Source organism: Scardinius erythrophthalmus, assembly GCF_964197995.2.
Source record: "Scardinius erythrophthalmus genome assembly, chromosome: 3".
NCBI lineage: Eukaryota > Metazoa > Chordata > Actinopteri > Cypriniformes > Leuciscidae > Scardinius > Scardinius erythrophthalmus.
In genome coordinates this window covers 56700091-56718897 of record NC_138223.1, presented here as the reverse complement: position 1 = coordinate 56718897, position 18807 = coordinate 56700091, and the positions used below count along the sequence as shown (strand labels likewise).

General features: G+C 41.8%; 2 protein-coding genes across 2 annotated transcripts; one reads left to right on the top strand and one right to left on the bottom strand.

Moving 5' to 3' along the window:
- Positions 1–2508: 2508 nt before the first annotated feature.
- Positions 2509–9136, bottom strand: LOC308687523 (uncharacterized protein). The gene is made up of 4 exons (XM_081360121.1): positions 9067–9136; positions 8383–8550; positions 7920–8244; positions 2509–4706 (listed from the first exon to the last, which is right to left on the bottom strand). Exons 2-4 carry the CDS (start codon positions 8548–8550, stop codon positions 3745–3747), a joined length of 1455 nt encoding a protein of 484 aa, XP_081216247.1. The 5' UTR covers positions 9067–9136; the 3' UTR covers positions 2509–3744.
- A 432-nt stretch (positions 9137–9568) lies between these two features.
- LOC308687502 (uncharacterized protein) lies at positions 9569–18257 on the top strand. Its single transcript, XM_081360078.1, has 4 exons — positions 9569–9677; positions 10043–10210; positions 10345–10816; positions 16518–18257. Exons 1-4 carry the CDS (start codon positions 9603–9605, stop codon positions 17525–17527), a joined length of 1725 nt encoding a protein of 574 aa, XP_081216204.1. The 5' UTR covers positions 9569–9602; the 3' UTR covers positions 17528–18257.
- Positions 18258–18807: the final 550 nt, after the last annotated feature.

Below are 18807 nucleotides of genomic sequence, written 5' to 3'. Positions count from 1 at the left end.
TCATCTGTTTCTGAGAAACCCAGAAATGTGAAATGGTTCAATTGTGAAAACACAGCAAAAACCGTCTGCTTGCACACCATATGATACAGCTGTTTTTAATATTAACTTTTTTGCTATCACAATAACATTAATTCATTCAAATTAGGACGGCGACATGTTTTTAGCTGTTATTTTTGTAATTAGTCATGCTCACTGCACCATTCTGCAACCACCTTCTAGTGGTTCAACGGATCTCAAAACTTTACGTTTTTTTTTTGTCACAGATCAGATCATTTTTCAGATCAGCAAGAAAAATCTATATTTTGGGTACTATATTAAGTACTCCAATACCATATCAAAAACTAGCCTAACTAATAAAGGCCAAACATTATTAAAGACAAGTGAACAGTCAGCAAAAAATAAGAACAAATGCATAAATCACAAGCATGGATAAATACAATGTAACAAAGTTACAAATAAAGTAAGGTCTAAATGTAATGTTCATTTCAGGGACTTTCTCAAGACAAAACCGACTGTGTTCATGAGAATAATTGCTAAGACTGGTATTTTGACCTAATTTTGTGTGTGTGTGTCCAACTAAATGCAAGGAGACGTGAAAGAGGAATCAATTTGGGCTTGAATTTGAACATGAACTGAGGTAAACAACGGTCATTTCTTGCCCTGATGTGGTACTGCCATGTTTTTCAGTTAGTATTACTGCTGTGGTCGAGTTTTGTGTTCATGTGAGTTCAATATATAAATTTATAATAAGTATATAAATCTGCAAATGCACAGTGAAGGTAAAGTAGCTACCTGAACAAACAAAAACACACATCTGTCATGGTGGCACAAATGCTCTGGAAGAACATAGATGACATGGAAGTTTAAAAGCATTGTGTGAAAGGAAAACCACACTTTCACATCCCAAAGAAAACCATCCGATAATATATATATTTCTTTTCCGTCCTTACAATCATTCTTGAGCGCATTCCAAACACATGAAACGTGTTTAAAAGTGTTGTGAAATCCAGACACTCGTAGATAGAGCCTATTATATGGAAGTAAAATAATGTCAAATGTTTTTGAAATAAAAAGCCTGTTGAATTGCACTACTTGAAAAAAAAAATAGGCATTGCATTAACCATGCTAGCATTTTAATGCATTGTATTTTTAGGGCTTGCATTTTTATGGGCTGAAATTCAACATGGTTAAATATTTAAGCTGTGAATATTTCAATTAAAAACATTTCAAACACATTTTCATTATTAAAAATTCAATAATCCATATTCACCTTTCATATTTCACTTCCAAAATATTCAAACTGTTTAAAAATACAACCAATAATATTCAACAGGCAATTTTCGGTCCATTTTATTTCGCTTTGCAAATTCGCTTCCACAAATTCAGTGGTTCAAATTCGACAGTAAATTCAACGGAACTGCAGGAAAAGCAGTAGATTACCGAGCATACTATCCATCTGCTGTTAGTCGACATCACCAGCAGGAGGTGCAAAAGCGCGTGTTGTTGACGAAGACAGAGCAACAGTTAGAGCAAGCCATTCATTCATAAAACTCATTTAACAGCAATGTAAGTGTATTTGTGATTATTATGACTGCGGTTTTATGTTAAATTCAGTGTCTTCACGGTTACTTTCCCTGTGTAGCCTACAAGCATCTTTCTCTACCGTGAACAAGATTATAATGTTATTCCCCGATGCGGATATACAGATCCAATATTACATTTTTGAGGTTGACATGTATATCTCTTGGTTGTTTAGTTGCCTTAACTTTATATTGTGGCGATGTGCTGCATGCAAGCTATTAGGGTTTCCCTCAATACTTAAGGATTCCCCTGCTGGACATATAAAACGCTTAACGTAGCTTAATGGACTAATTACAGTGATATAAAAGACCAAACAGGTCGCAGGCAAGCAGATTGACTCAGAATAACGTGCAAAGTTTAATGCTGAGCGTTTCCCAGTGACTGGCATAAAGTTGGCTTGACGTTGGACATTCGCACATTTAGGGACCGTCTCTAAAGTGTATACGACTTTGGTATACACGTTTCTAACTTCAATAGCATTTGAATAGAATGACGTACAGTCATAAAACCAACTATAAAGTGTTCATGTAGTGTCAGGCATAATGCACCACCTTTGGATTTTTGATATTTATTCAAATAAATTAAAGTTTGCTATTGAAGTTAGAAACGTGTATGCCAATGTTGTATGCAACTTTTGAGACGGTCCCTAAATGTGCGAATGTCCAATGTCAAGACAATTTTACTTTTATTAGGCTACATTTAGTAATTTATTTAGCAGACGCTTTTATCCAAAGCGATTTACAGTCAAACTAACAATAGGAGGACAACAATATGCAAGTGCTATGACTCTTCCCAGTTTAAGATAATGCAATACACGTAGGCATAGCCAACTATACTATACTAATATATATATATATATATATATATATATATATATATATATATATATATATATATATATATACATACATACATACTGTAGAGAGAGAGAGAGAGAGAAAAAAGAGAAGAGAAAGTGTTAGTATTGATCAAGTGTTGATTTTGTGCCAGTATATCACGAAACGCTCTGCATGAAACTTTGCGCGTTACGTTCTTCTTAGTCCATCGAGCCTATATAGTAGCCTACAACCTACATCCCCAATAAGGTGCGAGTTTGGTCTTTTATATCTCTGTATTAGTCCATAAACTACGTTAAGCGTTTTGTCCCGACAGAAGGGGAATCCTTGAGTATGAGGTATTGAGGGAAACCGATTATAATCCTGTTCATGTAGAAAAGACATGTAGGCTACACAGGGAAAGTAACAAAGAAGTTATTGAATGAAACATAAACACAGCTTTTGTGTCTTTATCATCTTTTCCGCATATATACTGACAGACACAGATAATGATTTTCATTTTATGAATGAATGGCTTGCTCTAACTGTTGCTGTCTAACTGTCTTCGTCAACAACACGCGCTTTTGCACCACCTGCTGGTGATGTCGACTAACAGCAGATGGAGAGTATCTCGGTAATCTATTGCTTTTCCTGCAGTTCCGTTGAATTTACTGTCGAATTTGAACCACTGAATTTGTGGAAGCGAATTTGCAAAGCGAAATAAAATGGACCGAAAATTGCCTGTTGAATATTATAGGTTGTATTTTTAAACAGTTTGAATATTTTGGAAGTGAAATATGAAAGGTAAATATGTATTATTGAATTTTTAATAATGAAAATGTGTTTGAAATGTTTTTAATTGAAATATTCACAGCTTAAATATTCAACCATGTTGAATTTCAGCCTAAAGAAATGCAAGCCCTAAAAATACAATGCATGAAAATGCAAGCATGGTTAATGCAGTGCCTATTTTTTTTTTCAAGTAGTGCAATTCAACAGGCGTTTTGTTTCAAAAACATTTGACATTATTTTACTTCCATACTATTATTTTATTTTGAGGCTTTTTAATAGTTCAAGTTCTGTCAAATTTAAGATACAATAATTAGTCGCGTTTTCACAGCAGGAACTTTCCCCAGGAGCTAATCTTACAGCAACATAGTGTCGGCCCAGATCCGGCCCACATCTGGTACACATGGATTCCACACAGCCCAGAGGTGGGCCGGATCTGGGCCGACAGTATGTTGCTGTCTGGGAGGGACTTTGGGGTGGTACTCGGTGTGTTTCGACCTCAGGAACCAGGGTCTACATGAAGTTCTGGGTAAAAAAGTCCCCCTCAGAAAGGACCTGCTCACGAGGGCTCATTTTTTAATAGGTCAGGAACTCTCGGTGGTGGGACTTGGGCGCTGAACATGCTGATTGGTTGACTCCAAGCAGCATTTTGATTGAATGACTGGTTGACACACAGCAACAAAGCTGTGACCGGTCTTTCTCCCGTATGAATTCGCTGGTGATTTTTTAAGGCACCACACTTACTGAAACTCTTCCCACAATCGCTACAGTGATACGGTCTTTCTCCAGTGTGAACTCTCAGATGAACTCCTAAATGAGCCTGACTAAAGAAGCTCTTCCCGCAGTAGGAGCACAGGTACGGTTTCTCTCCAGTGTGAGTCCTCTCATGGCAAATCAATTGAGATTTGTGACGGAATTGTTTATCGCAGTGTGAACACTGATGTGGTTTCTCCTGAGAGTGTATTTTCTGGTGTGACTTTAAACAGCTTGAGTTTGTGAAGGTTTTCCCACATTCGCTGCACTGGAACGGCCTCTCGTTGGTGTGAACGCGCACATGCTTCTTCAGATGGGGTTTGTGTTTGTAACTCTTCTCGCACTGAGGGCACTTGTATGGTCTTTCACCCGTGTGGATTCGCTTGTGAGCATCAAGATTCCCTTTGTTGCTGAAATACTTGTCGCACTCACTGCAATGGAACGTCTTTTCGCTGTGTGTCTTTATATGAGCTCTCATATTATGAGGAGTGGTGAAAAAATCCTTCCCGCACTGTTCGCAGTGAAACTCCTTCTTCATGTGCTCTTTTGAATGACGTCTCTTCTCTTCAGTGGAATAAAAGCTGATGTTGCATCTCTTGCAGGTGAAGTCTTTCTCTTCTGTGTGTATTCTCTCATGTCTCACTAAATGTCCCTGTGAGCTCAATGTTTTCCCACAGGTGACACAGGAAAAACTCTTGGCCGTCGGCTGATCTTTTGATGTCGAGGCTGCTTCCTCATCTCCTTCAGTAGATGAGCCAGTGTTTTCATCTGCCAGGAAGAAAATGGTGGTAAAATGTCAAACTTTACAATTAATTTGATAGGGATTCAACGGTTCAAAATAGCTCACGGTTCGGTTTATATCCTGGTTTTAGGTTTGTGGTTTCGGTACGGTTTGGTGTGTGCTGTGTTGAATACTATAGAGCAGGGGTCCCCAACCCCCGGGCTGTGGACCAGTACCGGTCCGTGGGAAATTTGGTACCGGGCCGCACAGAAAGAATAACTAACTTACCGTATTTTCCGGACTATAAGTCGCATCAGTCAAAAAATGCGCCATGAAGAAGAAAAAACATATTATTATTATTATACAACCTAAGTTGCACTGGACTATAAGTCGCATTTATTTAGAAATTTATTTCACACACAAAAAAAAAAACAATGTTATGGACGGGACAGTTCTCTGTTACAGACGTGAGCGCTCTAAAAGCAGCACTAAAAAACTTTCACAGAGACCTCAAACAGAAACCACAAAGCCTGTCTTTAAATTTAATTTCGTTTTGTATTAATTGTATCTTAATTTTAATCAATGTTTCATCAACCCATTGCCTGGATTTAATAAATAAGAATTAAATATATTAGAAAATAGATAATCACGACACGGAGGCGCCGGCACGTGAACTTGTAGCTCGTCTCATAAATGAACTGAAACTCAGCGTATAAGGTAGCCTACTTGCCTGAAGTTGCCTCACAGACCTGAGACATATATAGAAAGCTTGAAATGTCTTCTTTTAAACAGAACAATTCAAAACGAAAGAAAACAGACTCTCTGCTTATGTAATCCATATGAAATGTGCATTTCTCTCTGGCGTGTTCACTACTGCGAAGATCGTGAGTCAGCATTGTCAACTTCATCTATGCAGCCAACACTGACGCAGAAAACACTTGTTTATTAGTAAACAATTAAAATGTCTCCTGCTATATTTTACATATTCATAATAATTAATTTTGCCGGTTCATTGTGACAGCTTTTAGATGCTTTATTGGCAGCGCCACCCTTACATGTTACATGAACGCATCAGCACCAAAAACATGGAGATTTTTTTCTTTTGGGGGGGCATTTTGTTTGTGTTCAGGCTTTCTCAGTTGTCTTTAGGCGCGATGTTACGAGGACGCTGCTAATAAAGTTGCGAGTAGGCCTACACATTGGATTCACGTTTATTATTATATTTTAAAAATACCCCAGGTTTATGCCGGTCGTATCATTTTATTTTGTTGTGTTTATCCGCCACACCTTAAAGGCCGGTCCATGAAAATATTGTCTGATATTAAACCGGTCCGTGACGCAAAAAAGGTTGGGGACCGCTGCGATAGAGCAAAGATACAAATAAAATAAACAGTGCTTTTCAGGTTTTCAGGTAGGTGTAACATTAGTTTTCAGGTACAGGAATTTAATTCTGTCTGTACTTCCGTATTGTTATTTTCAACAAACCATATCATAGATGCGTCATCAGATTTGAGATCAACCACGGTGCAAGTGTATCTCGAACCGTGGGTGGAGAACGAATATACGGTTCGATTTCTTTTTACCGAGAACCGTTACACCCCTATTATTTGACTAGAGTTAGTTATGTTCCCAAATATCTGAGTCGATGTGCTCTCAAACCTGGGGTGCGTTTCCTAAAGTCAAATATGGTCGCAAGTTCAGGGTTTTTCCTGCATAGACAATTATGAGGCGTCAAATTTCTTGCCGCCTCCGCCTCTCGACAAAACTCGAACAGACAGTCACGTGCTCATATACACTTTTTCCACCGTGACGGTTCTGTTGCGGTTCCCGCTTGTGTCCATAGTGCTGCACGGATCATAATCCGCGGGTCGAGCGGGCCAAGTAATAACAACATTCCATTCAATCAAGGGTGGAAGACAGATAAATCATTATAATGTGTTGAGTGTAATAAAGACACGGAACTCCCATCATGGTAACTTACCTAATGTACGGACGGTAACAGCACTGTTGAGGTTCGCGCCGTTATTTATAACATATTAATTATAGTTAAGAAACAATAACGTTATATAGGCTACACACGACCAGAGTGCTGTTTTCCTGAATGCCATCACGATTGAAACCGAGATATTGATTTCATAACAGTTCAATAAACAAATAGTTAAAATTAAGTTACTTACATTTTTAGACGCAATGACTGTTTTTGTTCTGTTTCAGCAGCGAAAATAGTTCCAAACAATAGAGCCATAGCGCATCTCACAGCAACACGCATCTATGATTCATTACTGAATGATTCAGCGTTTTGAACTAATCACTCGAGTCAAAGATTCAATTACCCATTATTAAACCGCCTCATTCTGAATAAATCAGCCGTTTGAACGAATCGTTTAAATTAATGACTCAATGACTCGCTCATTAAGACGGCCGCCTGCCGCCTCCTACTGGCGGTTTAGTTTAATAAAGTATCATTCTTTTCAACATTCCTTATTTGTATATTCAAAAAATATTTAAAACAATCTCATAATCTCATTTAATACAGTTATAATTTTTCAATGTAAATTATTTAATTTGATTGGTAACAGCCTAGTGTCTTATTATTTTAATTGAATGTATTGATAAAATGTAAGAATTTGAAATGAAATTTAGCATACATTAAATAAAATTAGGGGAAAATGCTCTTTATAAAAGGTACAAAAATTATTCCGATAAGAGTGTTTTCAAAGTGATGTAATGAAACATTGACAATTTAAGTTTGAAGGGAGTAAAGCCTCTGTTTAGGCTATAAAGGAAATGTAATTTTGCCAAAAGAAGAACTTTTAATTTAAATAAATGTTCATTTTAAATCAGCCTACTTCAGTGTGATATGTTACCATATTATCATGCTTAATTGAATAATTGTAATGTGATGATCAGATGCAGATATCTTAATCAAAGAATATGGGTGGTTGGCGGGTGGATTATTATTTATTTTTAACAACAGATTCGAGTGACTCAAAGTGCACCAGATTAAGGAATTTATCTTTAAAATGTACCCGGACCCCCCTAGTGTTACGGTTTTAACAACTCCGCCTCATTTTGAGCCAGGAAAAACCCTGCAAGTTCCTTCATTACCGGTAGAGTTCAATGGAGATCATAGTTGGCTAACAATGCTTTTGGGAAACACACCCTTAATTAGGACCACCAGAGACCAATATGAGCCTAATCCGACAGAGATACTGACATTCAAGTGTCATGAAAAAAGGTCATAAAAGGAAGAAACAAACCTGCAGGAATAAACTCATCATCATCCTCGTTATTCTGATCTTCATCCTCCTCCTCCTCATGGCTCTGTTGTTGTTCCTCTGCTGTGGTTTCTTCTCCTCGTCTCTCTATCAGGTTCCTGCAGTCCTCCAGTCTGACGGAGCACATCTTCATCTGCTGTTCTCCAGCGTTACAGTCAGAGGTTTGATCAGCGGATCCATGATCCTGAGCGTCAGTATAACACAGTAAAGTGAGGCTGAGATCTGAGTCCTGTGTGTCTCTGGATCTCCAGACTGAATCCAGAGCTTCTGTCCCATCACTCACACACACTGAAACCTTCTCCAGATCCTGACAAACACATCATAGATCAACACAAATAAACAACAACCAGTTGATATTAGCCTCATTACTGAGGCATAAGAAGTGAGAAGCTAACAAAGCTTTGGTTTGATTGAGCTGAAGGATGAAATGATGAGCTGCTCAAACCTCTCTGTTGGGGTTGTCTCCTCTTTCTCTCAGCTTTGCCTCCAGTGACGCCACCTCTTTCTTCAGCTGACAGATTTCAGTGATGAAATCCTCAATATCCAGCATGGACAGATCCGTTCCTACTGATTTACAGCAGATCACATCCATCTGCGCTCTCATGGTCAACATCTGAAGACAAACACAACATATTTATTACAGAACGCATTTATAATGAATTGATCAGTCTCAAAATTATTTCACATATAATGAACAACAGAACTACAAAATATGAATCTGTAAGTGAGAAAAGTTACTTTAATTTCTGAGAATATTCAGAAACTATTTCCAGGTAGAAATGTTTAGACTTGTTTGTTTGATTTTTTATTATTGAGTAAACATGTCCTATATTATAATTTTACATAGCACGATCTAATTAAATTTAAATACTTGTACTCATTTCTAAGCATCTTTTAAAAGTGTCCAGCATTATAACATGTTACTACAGCAACTGGTTTAACTATATCATGGTTGAAACACGTTTGCTGTGGTAAACAACTGATGTTGGTATTTTTTTATATTAAGTTAAATTATGGTTACTGTTGTTTAATCATGGCTAATTTGGTTTTTAAGAATAAACGGCGAGGAAACGCTTCATTTAAGCTCATTAAAACATTAAATACTGTAAATCAAAAATCAGTTAAAAACCTCAGTCTGAGCGCGGCAGCTTCGTCCTTTCTTCAGTGGTGTTACCGGCGCGCTGAGGAGCGTCACAGCGACTCCTACAGGTTTCCGAAACACCCGCTAGATATCTCACAGCAAACCCTGAGTTTTTGCAGAACTATGCCCCCCTCTGGCGGCAAGCGAAACTGCAACCAGAAGTGTGCACGCTCACGGACAAAGGTTTTCTTTTTTTTATCTTACGTGGAGTTTGCGTTGGTGTTTGAAACGAACTACAAGCCGGTCTCCATCTTCTACGGAGAATGGCGGCGAATACACAAACCTGCCAGGCATAGCCAGGTGAGCGTGCCGTGAACGCGCATGACGTCACGCCCAGTCTAAAAATTCCGGCCCTCTTATTTATTTTACTTTACAGGATTATAGAGACAATCTCAGTGATCAGAGAAGGACTCATTCATCCCATCAGGCAATTGTTTAAGCATGTATGGGTTAGAAAACGGGTATTTTTAACATGAAAAGTTGCTTAATGTTGTCGCGCTCTCTCCAGCGCAGTAGGAGGCGCCATGAAGCTCTTCATTCCGCAAGGAAAACAAACCCGAACGAAAGAAAGAAGATCTTACTGTTTGAACACTGAGCCGGTGGGTGTTAAATACGTTTCACTACATTTATATTCACGTTTTTTGGGATTTATTATTAATCTGTTTATAGAATGGTCGATTTTGTTTAGTGTTTTGATGATCGGAAATTAAGATTTTTTTTCTCTCTCGCCGAATCTCGTTATTTTTGCCGAACGCTAAATGTGTTGATTAATTCAATACAATATTCCTGCTTAACGCTGACTCAAAAATTAAAACAAAGCATTTATTTCTCTGAAATCAAAAGTCATATTTACTAACAGATCAGTTCTGCTCTCGTTTATAATCATAAACAATCTTTCTGAGTTTGATCAGTGTCAGTTCATTATAAATGTGTCTTGTAATAAATATGTTGTGTTTGTCTTCAGATGTTGACCATGACAGCGCAGATGGATGTGATCTGCTGTAAATCAGTAGGAACTGATCTGTCCATGCTGGATATTGAGGATTTCATCACTGAAATCTGTCAGCTGAAGAAAGAGGTGGCGTCACTGGAGGCAAAGCTGAGAGAAAGAGGAGACAACCCCGACAGAGAGGTTTGAGCAGCTCACATTGCTTTTCATAGCTCACTTCAATCTCTGTCTGTTTGTCCATTGAAAATGTGTCTTTAAGTTGCTTTATAATAACACAATGACAGATTCAGCATATATTTTGTGTTTTGCCCTCTCAGGATTCAGTCTGGAGCGTCAGAGATCAGAGAGCCAGAGACACACAGGACTCAGAGCTCAGCCTCAGTTTACTGTGTTATACTGAGACTCAAGATCATGGATCTGCTGATCAAACCTCTGACCGTAACGTTGATCAAACCTCTGACTGTAACGTTGATCAAACCTCTGACCGTAACGTTGACCAAACCTCTGACTGTAACGTTGACCAAACCTCTGACTGTAACGCTGACCAAACCTCTGACGGTATTGCTGATCAAACCTCTGACCGTAACGTTGACCAAACCTCTGACTGTAACGCTGAAGAACAGCAGACGCCGCTGAAGATGTGCTCCGTCAAACTGATGGACTGCAGAAATTCAAAGGAGACGAGAGAAGAAACCACGGCAGAGAAAGTACAGAGCGATAATGACGACGACGACAATGATAATGATGGTGATCACTGTGATGATGGTGACTTTATTCCCTCAGATATGGGTATGTTTCTTCCTTTAACATTCTATCTTAAAGGGACAGTTCATCCTGAAAAGAAAACGATCCCATGATCTGCTTCCATCCGTCATAAAAGTAATCCACACGGTTGATAAAGGCCTTCTGAAGCAAAGCGATGCGTTTTTGTTAGAAATATATCCATATTCAAAATTTTATAAACTATAAATAACTAGCTTATGACAGACGTCCGCGCACATCGATTTACGGCGAAAGAGTAACCTTTGACCTGACGCGTGACATACTGACGAACGCGGAAGCGTTAGATAGAGCAAAACGAAACAACGGTCCTGAATTAGAAGTCTAAAATGAAATTTTTTAAAGAGAAATGTGGGAGAATTTCGATATTAAGAGAAGAGGAGCTTGAGTTTGTTGCCCAGCCCTGTTTGTTTGAACCGCGAGAGTCTCAAAGCTTTACGCTACTCCTACATCTACGTCATACATCGTCAAGTGTTACTCTTGTGGCGTAAGTTGACTTCCTTTCCGTGCGTTCACACCAAACGTGAATGTCGTGTCAAATTCGCGTCTACTACGTCTAGTTGGACGCTTGAACATTTTGAATCCATTTGCGCGTCCAGAGCGGAATTGACGCGCGTCAAAAGCAAAAGTTTGAAGCGAAATTGACGCGCGTCTGAGGCAAAATCCGCTTCTTGTGGGCGGGGCAAGTGCTTGGCGGTTGTCTGTTTGCAAAATGGCTGATGTTGATCGAGCATTCCTCTAGAGATTTACCGCTCTGTATTTGCTTTGGAAAGCAGAACAGCGGCATTAGGGCTGTGTATTGGCAAGAATCTGGCGATACGATGCGTATCACGATACGTGGGTCACGATTCAATATATTGCAATATATTTCGATACTGTGCATAAGGCGATATATTGGGATTTTTTTAAAGTAAAATATATTTAAAATATTAAAAAAAAAGACATGATGTGCATAAAAGTCAAAGAAGTTTACTTTAGGTAAACAATTCAGTACACAGAAAATCAAACTGCCAGTTTGGGCTTGTGGTTTACAGGTTCTTAGTGAGCAAATGTTTATGCTCAAGTAGGCCATAATAAAAGAAAATAGGTACATAGCCCCTGTCACAATACAAAACCACAACGTGAACTGGACGAAAATGAATGAAAGTGGATGAAAGTGAACAAAATAAATGTGTCATATTGAAATCAAGTTTAATGTGATAAAAGATTTTAAAAGAACTGGACGCGCGAATGAGGCGAACCACGCCGCACTAAACGCCTTGTGCCGCAGGACCTCCAGACGCGCGTAAACGCGTCTTTGCATTGACTTAACATTGCAATCACTCGCTCCAGATGCTCTATTCGCGTTTGATGTGAACGATGCACGCGATTACATTTAGAAATAGACAAGCTTTGTTTCCAAATGCACCAAGCAAAGATATCCTTTCGGTTGTATAAACTTTTATAAAACCAGCCAATATAATCACAATAAACACATCCAAAATGAAATATTTAACATATAGGCTATATAACAACTGCACAACGTCTAATTTGTAAACAAAATGATTTCCGCACTAAATCCAGCATAAACTCCGGCACAATTTGCATATGTTTAAACTCTCAAGGTAGACATCACATCCCGAACCTCACAGCAATTGGCTGCCGACTGCGTTTTTCGCTTGATATTTGAATAAAGGAACTGCCCAACTTTTTGACGCTCTCGGTCGCTCTCAACGCTTTCTCCGGTCCGCTGTCAATCCTAAAAAGCCCAGTGGACACGCACCGTTATAGGCGAGCCTGGCGAGGACAATAAAAAATCGATATTGCGTTTTTGAAAATCGAAACAGTATTGCAAAATAAAATATCGCGATACTCAAGTGTATCGATTTTTTTCTTACACCCCTAAGTGGCATAGGGGTCACCGTCGCCGTACTTGGGTCCACCGAGACCCTCCGGAGGCGTACCCAGTTTGGCGAGTTTCACCATTTGCTACAGGAGCTGCGAACTATGTTCTTATACACTAAAGTATATTGGTTGTCTTTACATTAGAATAATAATGTTTCATATAATCTGGATTTATATATGGAATAAATAGCATTCAATACAAAATGAATATGTCTCATATATTGAAATCAAGTTTTTATGGGATAAAAGATTTACTTTGTTTTTACTTCACCACGTGCCAGCATCAAGCATGCTCCTGATTGGTTAACGCGGCGCGAACTGACGGCAAAGTTCAGATTTTTCAACTCAGGCGGCAGGCGCGAATTCGCGTCAAACGCGTGATTGCACAAAAAGCGCCAGATGCTCAATTCGCTTCCACGGCGCTAAACACCTCATTCGCGCCGCAGGACCTCCAGACGCAAGTATACGCGTCTTTGCATTGACTTAACATTGAAATCACTCGCGCCAGACGCTCAATTCGCGTCCACCGCGCCGCGCTAAACACCTCATTCGCGCCGCAGGACCTCCAGATGCGCGTATACGCGTCTTTGCATTGACTTAACACTGAAATCACTCGCGCCAGACGCTCAATTCGCGTCCACCGCGCCGCGCTAAACGCCTCATTCGCGCCGCAGGACCTCCAGATGCGCGTATACGCGTCTTTGCATTGACTTAACATTGAAATCACTCGCGCCAGACGCTCAATTCGCGTCCACCGCGCCGCGCTAAACACCTCATTCGCGCCGCAGGACCTCCAGACGCACGTATACGCGTCTTTGCATTGACTTAACACTGAAATCATTCGCGCCAGACGCTCAGTTCGCGTCCACCGCGCCGCGCTAAACGCCTCATTCGCGCCGCAGGACCTCCAGACGCAAGTATACGCGTCTTTGCATTGACTCAACATTGAAATCACTCGCGCCAGACGCTCAGTTCGCGTCCGCCGCGCTAAACGCCTGATTCGCGCCGCAGGACCTCCAGACGCGCGTATACGCGTCTTTGCATTGACTCAACATTGAAATCACTCGCGCCAGACGCTCAATTCGCGTCCACCGCGCCGCGCTAAACGCCTCATTCGCACTGCAGGACCTCCAGACGCACGTGGACGCGTCTTTGCATTGACTTAACACTGAAATCACTCGCGCCAGACGCTCAATTCGCGTCCACCGCGCCGCGCTAAACACCTCATTCGCGCCGCAGGACCTCCAGACGCAAGTATACGCGTCTTTGCATTGACTTAACACTGAAATCACTCGCGCCAGACGCTCAATTCGCGTCCACCGCGCCGCGCTAAACGCCTCATTCGCGCCGCAGGACCTCCAGACGCACGTATACGCGTCTTTGCATTGACTTAACACTGAAATCACTCGCGCCAGACGCTCAATTCGCGTCCACCGCGCCGCGCTAAACGCCTCATTCGCGCCGCAGGACCTCCAGACGCACGTATACGCGTCTTTGCATTGACTTAACACTGAAATCACTCGCGCCAGACGCTCAATTCGCGTCCACCGCGCCGCGCTAAACGCCTCATTCGCGCTGCAGGACCTCCAGACGCGCGTATACGCGTCTTTGCATTGACTTAACACTGAAATCATTCGCGCCAGACGCTCAGTTCGCGTCCACCGCGCCGCGCTAAACGCCTCATTCGCGCCGCAGGACCTCCAGACGCAAGTATACGCGTCTTTGCATTGACTTAACACTGAAATCATTCGCGCCAGACGCTCAATTCGCGTCCACCGCGCCGCGCTAAACGCCTCATTCGCGCCGCAGGACCTCCAGACGCACGTATACGCGTCTTTGCATTGACTTAACACTGAAATCATTCGCGCCAGACGCTCAGTTCGCGTCCACCGCGGCGCGCTAAACGCCTCATTCGCGCCGCAGGACCTCCAGACGCAAGTATACGCGTCTTTGCATTGACTCAACATTGAAATCACTCGCGCCAGACGCTCAGTTCGCGTCCGCCGCGCTAAACGCCTCATTCGCGCCCGCCGCGCTAAACGCCTCATTCGCGCCGCAGGACCTCCAGACGCGCGTATACGCGTCTTTGCATTGACTCAACATTGAAATCACTCGCGCCAGACGCTCAATTCGCGTCCACCGCGCCGCGCTAAACGCCTCATTCGCACTGCAGGACCTCCAGACGCACGTATACGCGTCTTTGCATTGACTTAACACTGAAATCACTCGCGCCAGACGCTCAATTCGCGTCCACCGCGCCGCGCTAAACACCTCATTCGCGCCGCAGGACCTCCAGACGCAAGTATACGCGTCTTTGCATTGACTTAACACTGAAATCACTCGCGCCAGACGCTCAATTCGCGTCCACCGCGCCGCGCTAAACGCCTCATTCGCACTGCAGGACCTCCAGACGCAAGTATACGCGTCTTTGCATTGACTTAACACTGAAATCACTCGCGCCAGACGCTCAATTCGCGTCCACCGCGCCGCGCTAAACACCTCATTCGCGCCGCAGGACCTCCAGACGCAAGTATACGCGTCTTTGCATTGACTTAACACTGAAATCACTCGCGCCAGACGCTCAATTCGCGTCCACCGCGCCGCGCTAAACACCTCATTCGCACTGCAGGACCTCCAGACGCAAGTATACGCGTCTTTGCATTGACTTAACACTGAAATCACTCGCGCCAGACGCTCAATTCGCGTCCACCGCGCCGCGCTAAACGCCTCATTCGCACTGCAGGACCTCCAGACGCACGTATACGCGTCTTTGCATTGACTTAACACTGAAATCACTCGCGCCAGACGCTCAATTCGCGTCCACCGCGCCGCGCTAAACACCTCATTCGCGCCGCAGGACCTCCAGACGCAAGTATACGCGTCTTTGCATTGACTTAACACTGAAATCACTCGCGCCAGACGCTCAATTCGCGTCCACCGCGCCGCGCTAAACGCCTCATTCGCGCCGCAGGACCTCCAGACGCACGTATACGCGTCTTTGCATTGACTTAACACTGAAATCATTCGCGCCAGACGCTCAGTTCGCGTCCACCGCGCCGCGCTAAACGCCTCATTCGCACTGCAGGACCTCCAGACGCACGTATACGCGTCTTTGCATTGACTTAACATTGAAATCACTCACGGCAGACGCTCAGTTCGCGTTTAATGTGAACGCAGCATTAGGCTGTCTGCCAGAAGCTAGTTATTATAGTTTGTAAAGTATGGATATTTTTCTTACACAAACGCATCGCTTTGCTTCAGAAGGCCCTTGTTAACCCCCCGGAGCAGTATGGATTACTTTTATGGACTTAAAAATCCAAGTTACCATTCACTCCCGTTATTAAGCTTGGAAGAGCCAGGATATTTTTTAATGTAACTCCCGATTGTGTTTGGCTGAAAGAAGAAAGTCTAGGATGGCTTGAGGGAGAGTCAGTTACTGACGAGAGGAGCTGGGGAGGGAGGAGGGTAATCAGCTCCTGAGAAACGCGATCGCTGCTGATAATACTGAAGGAGCTTATATATGTATACGGTGATAGGCGTCGTATTCCTATAGGTAGATGAGGATCAGCTGAGAGTCACTGATGCGAGCTTGACTAACGTGACCCGCCAGAACTGGCGCTACTCTGATTATCAATAAGTGTTATTAAATGGTTTACAACTTGAAGTTTTAGATGTGCTCCATCATAAATAATCACAAAATTTCGACATGGTTTATGGCTTGAATGTTCATTATGTTACACGTTGACCCAAATTACATGAATATATGTTCAGAATTTATGTGTTGGGGACATGCAAGCCAATAGATGTATTAATGTGTTCTTTTCAGATGAGAAAGGCGGTTCATCTTCTGACGAAGAAACGGCCTCGACATCGAAAGAGCAGCTGAAGGTCAAGAGTTTCTCCTGCGTCACCTGTGGGAAAACATTCAGAAAACAGGGAAATTTAGCGAGACATGAGAGAAAACACACCGAAGAGAAAGACTTCTCCTGCAAGAGATGCGACATCAGCTTTCCTACCTTAGAAGAGAAGAGACGTCATTCAAAAGAGCACAGAGTCAAGAAGGAGTTTCGCTGCGAGCAGTGCGGGAAGGTTTCTTTCACGTCTGGCAATCTGAAGATTCACATGAAGACGCACACGGGCGAAAAGCCCTTCCACTGCAGCGAGTGCGACAAGTATTTCAGCACCAAACAATCTCTTTTCGTTCACAAGCGGATACACACGGGGGAGAAGCCGTACAAGTGCCCTCTCTGCGAGAAAAGGTTCAGAGACGGGTCCCACTTCAAGACACACATGCGTTCGCACGCCAGCGAGAGGCCGTACCAGTGCAGCGACTGCGGGAAGACCTTCAAACAGCCCATTTGCCTGATATCGCACCAAAAAATACACTCTGAAAAACTGCACCGATGCTCACACTGTGACAAGCGCTTCCGTCAGATATCTCAGCTGAAGCGGCACGAGAGGATGCACTCCGGAGAGAAGCCGTACCTGTGCTTTCACTGCGGGAAGAGCTTCTCCGACCCGGCTCATTTCAGAGTTCACCAGAGAGTTCACACTGGAGAGAGGCCGTATAACTGTGGCGTTTGTGGGAAGAGTTTCCGTCAGAACACCAACTTACTGAAGCACCAGCGGATTCATACCGGAGAGAGACCCTTCAAATGCTCACATTGCGACAAGACGTTCGCTCGATCGGACGTCCTGAAGATCCACGAGCGAGTTCACACAGGAGAGAAGCCTTACCGCTGCTCCATCTGCGACGAGAGATTCGCTTATTTAGGGGGTTTTCAGACCCACCAGAACAAACACGCTAAAGAACAAACTGCTCCAGAATCATCTTAGTGTCTATACCCTCAACTGATCCTACAAATGTACATTCACTGAGCCAGTAGGAGGCAGAGTCACGTTGAGCTTCCATGTCAATCGTGAGTAGAGATGAACCGAACGTTGATTGCCATGATTATAGTCATGTTTTACAGAGTAGGACAATTGCAATGATCTGATTTACGGTTCGAAACGCTGGAAGATGAAGAACCTGTTCAAAACTAGCTCTATATTTTGACAAAATAAATGTATCTTTACAATACGGTTCATTAGTTAACCACCCTACCTAACTATTAATCTTAGTTCATATTAATTTCAACATTTACTAATACGTTATTAAAATCAAAGGTTGTATTTGTTCACATTAGTTAATGCACTGTGAACTAACAATGGACAGCCTGATTTTTATTAACTAACATTAACAAATATTAATAAATACTGTAACAAATGTATTGCTCATTGTTAGTTAATACCTTAATGTTAACTAATGAACCTTATTGTAAAGTGTTACCGTTTTTTTAACAGTAAATGTCAATTATCATTTACATGCGTGGAGCGTCTCAAACTCCATCTCTGCATGCTGTGGGTTTGTGTTGCGAATAACGTTTATCTGGGAACACAATGTGCGCCATTTCATCAGATTTTAAAAAGTCATTTATAAACCTGCTCCAACACAGGAGAATACTTCATTATGTTTCTAAATATGCAAACTGTTAATGGGAATTTCAAAATAAAAGTCTAAACCATCGCTCTTGAGTTTGCATGTTTTAATGTCCTCATGGTCTTGTTCAAGAAATTACAGTACATTTATATCATAATGAAGTGGCCAAATATAACAAATTAAGCAAACATTTGAATTCAATGTCATTTGGACAAAATTAAACAAGGATTTTTATCTACTGTAAAGTGTAATTACACTAGGGCTGAAAGCGCCCTTCGGCAGACATTTGTTATAATACATAATGTTACATAAGATGATTGTTTGTATTATGTATTTTAACAGTGTTGTTCTATGATTACTTGCTTTTGATACTTTATTTAAACCAAATATTATTGCTTCATTGTTATTTTATATGTATAAGCTATTTTAAAAGCTCTGATTATAAATGATTTTCTCTACAGCATACTTGGACTTCATCTAGACCTGGACCCAGGTATTTCATTAATTTTGTATTACCATATTGGCAAAATTAAGTACGTTTGAATCTGTTAACAACATCATTATGGAATTCCAGTGTCATATAGAGAGAGAGGTTGGACTTTATAGTTAAAGAGCAAATTTGTTTGTTTAATGTTTT

Excerpts from the sequence above, each read along its gene's own strand:
- LOC308687523 (XM_081360121.1), bottom strand. The coding sequence starts at position 8,550 with ATGTTGACCATGAGAGCGCAGATGGATGTGATCTGCTGTAAATCAGTA. Across the intron at positions 8,245-8,382 it reads GAGACAACCCCAACAGAGAG|GATCTGGAGAAGGTTTCAGT; the intron begins GTTTGAGCAGCT and ends TGTGTTTGTCAG. Across the intron at positions 4,707-7,919 it reads TGATGAGTTTATTCCTGCAG|ATGAAAACACTGGCTCATCT; the intron begins GTTTGTTTCTTC and ends TCTTCCTGGCAG.
- LOC308687502 (XM_081360078.1), top strand. The coding sequence starts at position 9,603 with ATGAAGCTCTTCATTCCGCAAGGAAAACAAACCCGAACGAAAGAAAGA. Across the intron at positions 10,211-10,344 it reads GAGACAACCCCGACAGAGAG|GATTCAGTCTGGAGCGTCAG; the intron begins GTTTGAGCAGCT and ends TTGCCCTCTCAG. Across the intron at positions 10,817-16,517 it reads CTTTATTCCCTCAGATATGG|ATGAGAAAGGCGGTTCATCT; the intron begins GTATGTTTCTTC and ends TGTTCTTTTCAG.